Here is a 5,595-nt window from a genome sequence, read left to right as displayed (position 1 = left end):
CCTCCATAGCTTACCTGTCTAATATCAATCTGTCAGGAGATAGTGACAGAGTGAACAAATATGTTAAAAATATATTTTTTAGAAAAGTTACATACTGCACCTTTAATATTTAACATGTTGATTTCTTTTGTTTTCTTGTTTCATTTCAGTTATTTATTAAGTACACATTTTATTGTACTGCTCTGGAAAGGATTTTGTTTTAGAGGGATTTTCAAGAGTTTTATAAATAAAAACTGAACTGAATCAAATTTATTTTACCACTAGAGGTCTCCAATATTTTTCCTCCTTCCTTTCCTTGTTTTTTTTATAGAACCTAAGAGGCAAAACAGCACATTTCATACAGACTGAAATGTCTCATAAAGACACATTTTAGCTCTTCATCTATTTTAATCTGTATTTAAGTTGGATAAATTTATAGATTTGAGAACTACAAACATTCTTTTTGGAAATAGTTTAATTCTGCTGACAGAAACATAACAAAAAACCCTGGAAATGTTATCTTAAGTATTTAGCCACGTTATAAAAAGAGTGATTCATTCTCAATAGGTAAAGTATTATATCGATACCTTTGTTGTTCGTAGAACATTATATAGGTCAGATAGAAGAATAACGATGTCAAACAGAAAAATAGTGTTTCCCTAAATTCTCCGGGAGAAACTATTCATTGTGCAGTTGCAGAGACGTTTATTCCAAATAAACATTCATTTCTTCTGTAGCTCACCTATCTTCCTGTGCAGGCCGTCGGCCCTGAAATCTCGGGAGAACTTCTCCATGTAGCAAGAGAAACTCCAGAAGGCGTCGACCTCCGAATCGAGGACCTCCAGGAAGCGGCTGCACAGGTCGTTCATCCCCTGAGCATAACTGACCTCTGGAGCGACAACAAACGCTGCGTCAGGAGAAGAAAACCTGCACTGCTCTGATTGTGTCCGAGCTACTGACCTGGATGAAAAGCAGCATAAGTGATGAGAATGTTCCTCAGCACCAACAGGTTGCCTAAACCTTTATCCCTGCAGGCACATTGAAATAATTAGTGTTGAACAAAATCTGTAAAAAAAAGGTTTCACAAACCTGCTCATCACCAATAATGCACAGGATTAGGGCTGCCACAAACGATTATTTTAATAATCGATTAGTCGTCGATTAATCGATTAATTGTGGCAGCCCTACACAGGATCAGTTGAAAACACGTCTTTTCCTTTTTCATTTTTCCGGCAGCAGAAATCAATCTTTGCTGACACAGAACTTTAATCTTCATCTGGTTCACTGGTTAGTCGTGTCCAACTTTTGCAAATACCGCTGTCTAGTAGCCCTAGGAGTCATGGCTATACTGGCAAAAACAACTTGGGAAAACAATCGCAGTCGATCCGTTTAATACTCCCCCTCCCTCACTTTCGATGTCTGTCATGGCACCTCCATGTGATTTGGTTACGTTGTTGCAAAGGGTCAATAAGGACCGTTAACTTCATTATGAAGTGGTTATAAGGATCAAAGTGCAACAAACAGCCAATACTGGCCAACCACAAGAGGGGGCTGTCATTTATAGAGCTGTGTGTTGTGGGTCTTTGGTTTGATCTTTAAAAAACAGCAATGCAAATATTCAGAAGGAGTTATGGGACCTGTTGGAAAAATATGCGTTGTTCAAAATGGTATGTGCGAATAAACAGGATTCAGCTGGATTTCTTGTTAAAACTTTATTTGGCCTCAGTTTACAACCTTGGGCCAAATCAAAACAAACACAGGAGCTCTGCTCTGAGCAGACTCTGCAAACCACTGACAACTTCTTTCTACTATAATAATGAATTGACCTTATAATGTTCATCCCTTCCTGGTTACACCCCAGAGGTGTTACCTTTAACGTCAGATGTCAGAATGTCACTCAGTTTTGTTTAGGCTAAGAGAAAGAACATAAGACACACACCAACTCTTTGTCAGCTTCAACCTTACAGACTGAAATGATCAGAAAGTATAAAATACAAAACTGAATCTAATTTTCAGTTAATCAGTTACAAAATTTCTTCAGAGCCATGACTGGTACTAAAGTTCAGTCCACTTGACACTGCGCGTGTTCAAAGAAGACCACATCACGGCAGTCAGCAACGACAGTTAAGTAGCTTTTACTCTAGCAGTGCAATTGCAACTCTAAAGGGCTCGACACACAGGGAGCGACAAACGACAACGATTAACGGCTGTCACCGCAACCAGGGTGAAACCCGACACACGGGACACGATAGCGAAGGCAACGTTGCAAATCGCTCTCTCGGGTCGTTCATCTTCATGAAATTTGATTGGTTCTTCTGCTGCCTCTTGTAAAGGTTATTGGTGGTTTGCAAAAAAAGGGGGGGGGGGGTGCAATACGGACGTGTAAAATAAACAAATCTTGGGATGCTAATGATATTGAAAACAAACGCACACCAAGATACAATTTTATGAGGAAAAACTTACCAGATAACTTCACCCTGGCGCCAACAAATTCCCACAAAGCTACCTTTCTTAGTAATCACTTGGTGAAAGGTCATATAAAACTGGAACGTTTGACAGAGCTAAAATAACGTTGAAAGTGTTAGCTAACTGCAGTGTGTAGCATACTCTCCGCTCATTGGTCAGTCAATGAAACCCTCGCTGATTGGTTGTACGCTAAGCGACAGTGACAAAAGTTGAACATTTTTCAACTTCCATATGTTGCGTCGCAAGCTCGCGTGTGCACGTCTACATGTATGAGCATGGAATTTCACATGCACGATTCTCGCTGATCGCTTGGCTGGAGGATGGCGAGCGATTGTCGCCTCATCGCACAAGTTCCATAGGAAATGAATGGAGAGCGAGCGACGTCGCCTCCCGTGAGTCAAGCCCTTAAAATTGCGAATGCTGAAAGAGTGCTGAACGTGTGTTTAACGTATCGACCAATCGCATCTCCCTGTGCCACTTGGGAGTCCCCAAAGGACAAGAAAGTTTGTCCTCTGAAGGTTAAACAGGCTGGTTGTAGGGACCACAAACAGCCACAGTAAAGGCAGTTTGTCGTCTGAAAGCACCTTACAGAAAGAGGAGTACCTGAGGTCAAGGGAGATGTTCATGTTGGAGAATAAAACTGCCGGTCAGCGCTCAGTTTGATACATGTTAGAATGAGCGCTCAAGTTTAGTACAATGTGTTCAGTGATAGCTTCCTTTCAGGGTTCTTGAGAGCGTTCTGTCAACTTATTATCAATCCAGGGTCACAATTCTGGTTGAAACCAGAGACCTGTTTCAGAGCAGGTCTGACTGGAATGCTTCCAGCATTGTGGTTCTGACACGTCACTCTTATTTGCACTGAGAAAGGAAGGAGTCAGGTGGAGTCGTTTCCTCCGACAGCTGCTGATAGGAGCTGTAAAGTCCTGGCTGAGTAAGGAGCTGCACTGCTTCAGCTCTGCAGTATTTTAGGTGCAGCATGTCAGACAGGATCTTGCAACTTTCTCTTACTTAAATATTAGACAAAAGAAATGAGGAATTTGTTCTGGTGTTAGTTATTATCAGGGTATGTTTTTTCAGGTAAAGAACTGGCGACATTATGGACTCACTGGTAGTAGCTGAGGTCTCTGTTTGTTCGAGGGACGTCCTTATCGATGATCCGTATGGCTTCTCGCAGCTCCTCCTGGTCAAACGTGACACGCTCAAACAGAATCTGTCAACGGAAGGAAAAGGTCCAGACACAAAAAATCGGACAAATTAAAAGTTTTAGCACCGTGTTAATGTCTGATAAACACCTTCAGTGTGATTTTTGCTGATTCTACTGGAGCAATGTGAACAGTCAGCGACACATAGAGAACCTAAACCTGTGCAACCTTAATGAAAGCACTTGCATTAATCATATCAGGAACTTAAAATAAAAAAATAGCCTTTCTGAGCATATGTTCCTTAATGGTAGTAATGTGAGGTTACATTCTTTCTTGTAATTTGTAAACTTCCAATAAATGTCTATTATTGATTAAGACTCTCAGCTTTTGTGGAGCTTTTATGTTTTTGTCCTTATTAAAATCTATATTTCCAATGAAAAGTATAACAAGTAAAGCTCCCTGACTGCTGTTGGTAAGAACACACACTCTGAACACACCGAACTGCTGAAAAGGTCAAACTGATTCCAGAGTAAATAAATGACAGTTTGTTTAACAAAATTCAGTCCCGTTTGGTCATTTTCTCACTACTGCCAAGTTAAAACAACTGATACAAGATAACCAACAAAACAGGATGTTAAAAAATGTAAAATCTGTCTTCTCTGGAGTCGAGATGCGAGGCAGCAGCTTGAGCAGGAAGGCACAGACATCTCTTCCAGCTCAGCGGAGAGGATTCCAAGGTGTTCCCAGGTCAGATGGGAGACGTGACTTTACGAACACACGTTGGTTCATTCAGAAGCCCCATGGAGGCAGAGAGGGCAGGACTGAAACACCCCCATAAMTGTAGAACCTCTGCACCTCAGAGTGAGGTAGTGACATACCACCCTCCTCCTCAGAGACCCCCACAGACCCCCTTCCCAACAAGAGAAACTTCACGGAGCACGACAGCAATAAGGTTTCTTTTTAAATTCTGTACACTTCATGCAGGGGGAGGCGGTTGTCAGCTGCAGACAACAGTGCAGGCTGCAGCGCAAAGCAGGAGGAAATGGGGGGAGGGGTGGTGATTCTAGAATCACTTTTGATCAGCTGACTCATTTATATAGACCTCAACATTCATGAGGTACTTCGAATTGACAGTTTATGGTTGAATGTGGGCTTGTGGAGCAGGGGTTCTCAAACTGGGGTCCCAGGACCCCCAGGGGTCTGCGAGCTGTATCTTGGGGGACCTCATAAAATTTCAATAAATTGTTAATTTGTTTTTTATTTAAAAAATATGCATGTGAGGAACAATGCACAAGTAAAACAAACACACTAAACCAAACAACAAATACTATTCCCATGGAATTCAGGGGTTAAAATCATAGTAAATTATTTTTAAAACAGCATGGGGTTTGTGAGGGGGTCCCGGGAAATTGTTCACCCTTGTAAAGGGGTCCCCAGACCCAAAAAGTTTGAGAACCCCTGGTGTAGAGGGCAGAACCTGAGGTGGGACCTTGACCCAAATTCTGAGGTGCAGCTGTGATCTATAAAGGAAAAATGCTTGAAGGTGTGCGTGCGCACCGTTTTATAAATCTGAATTATTTTTTTTTTGGCGTATGCCATTTTCCCCTTTTGGCCATACGTTCACTTTTAGTATGAATTCTATGCAGTTCTTTATAAATGAGGCCCCAGATATGTATCCAATCTAATACCACATACTGAAAAGGCCTGGGTGACATGGGGCACAAAAGTCAGATTTGGGTTGCATTTGTCGTCCTAATAAGAGGTGAGAGTCATTCTGCGACTCCTGTTGTTCTCATTAACAGACTGAGTGACAGAAACAGTCAGAGGAGCTAAAAGTTTCCCACACCTCGTTTGATTCCACACTGATTAATATCCTCTAAAAGCATGTTTGAGCGCAGTAAGAGAACACCTCTATCAGTGACTTCTGAACCGTCAGAAGATAACTCCGCCCCAAGGCGAAATTTGAAAAATGCATCAAAGTGGGTAGGGGAGGGGGTGTGGGTAGGGG

The 5,595-nt window shown here is 41.8% G+C and overlaps 1 protein-coding gene across 2 annotated transcripts in view; it reads right to left on the bottom strand.

Annotated features, from left to right (window-relative positions):
• The window catches only part of si:dkey-238d18.4 (TBC1 domain family member 15), a 14,925-nt gene that overhangs the window by 4,738 nt on the left and 4,592 nt on the right, over positions 1-5,595 (bottom strand). For both annotated transcript variants that reach the window (XM_014008674.1, XM_014008673.1), the window contains exons 4-6: positions 3,552-3,655; positions 940-1,007; positions 722-868 (exon numbers count right to left, since the gene is read on the bottom strand). In XM_014008674.1, coding sequence (XP_013864128.1) covers positions 722-868; positions 940-1,007; positions 3,552-3,655 — 319 coding nt within the window. The remainder of the gene's footprint in view (positions 1-721; positions 869-939; positions 1,008-3,551; positions 3,656-5,595) is intronic.

This window comes from Austrofundulus limnaeus, unplaced genomic scaffold, assembly GCF_001266775.1.
Source record: "Austrofundulus limnaeus strain Quisiro unplaced genomic scaffold, Austrofundulus_limnaeus-1.0 Scaffold52, whole genome shotgun sequence".
Taxonomy (NCBI): Eukaryota; Metazoa; Chordata; class Actinopteri; order Cyprinodontiformes; family Rivulidae; genus Austrofundulus; species Austrofundulus limnaeus.
This window is presented reverse-complemented; position numbering and strand designations above follow the sequence as displayed.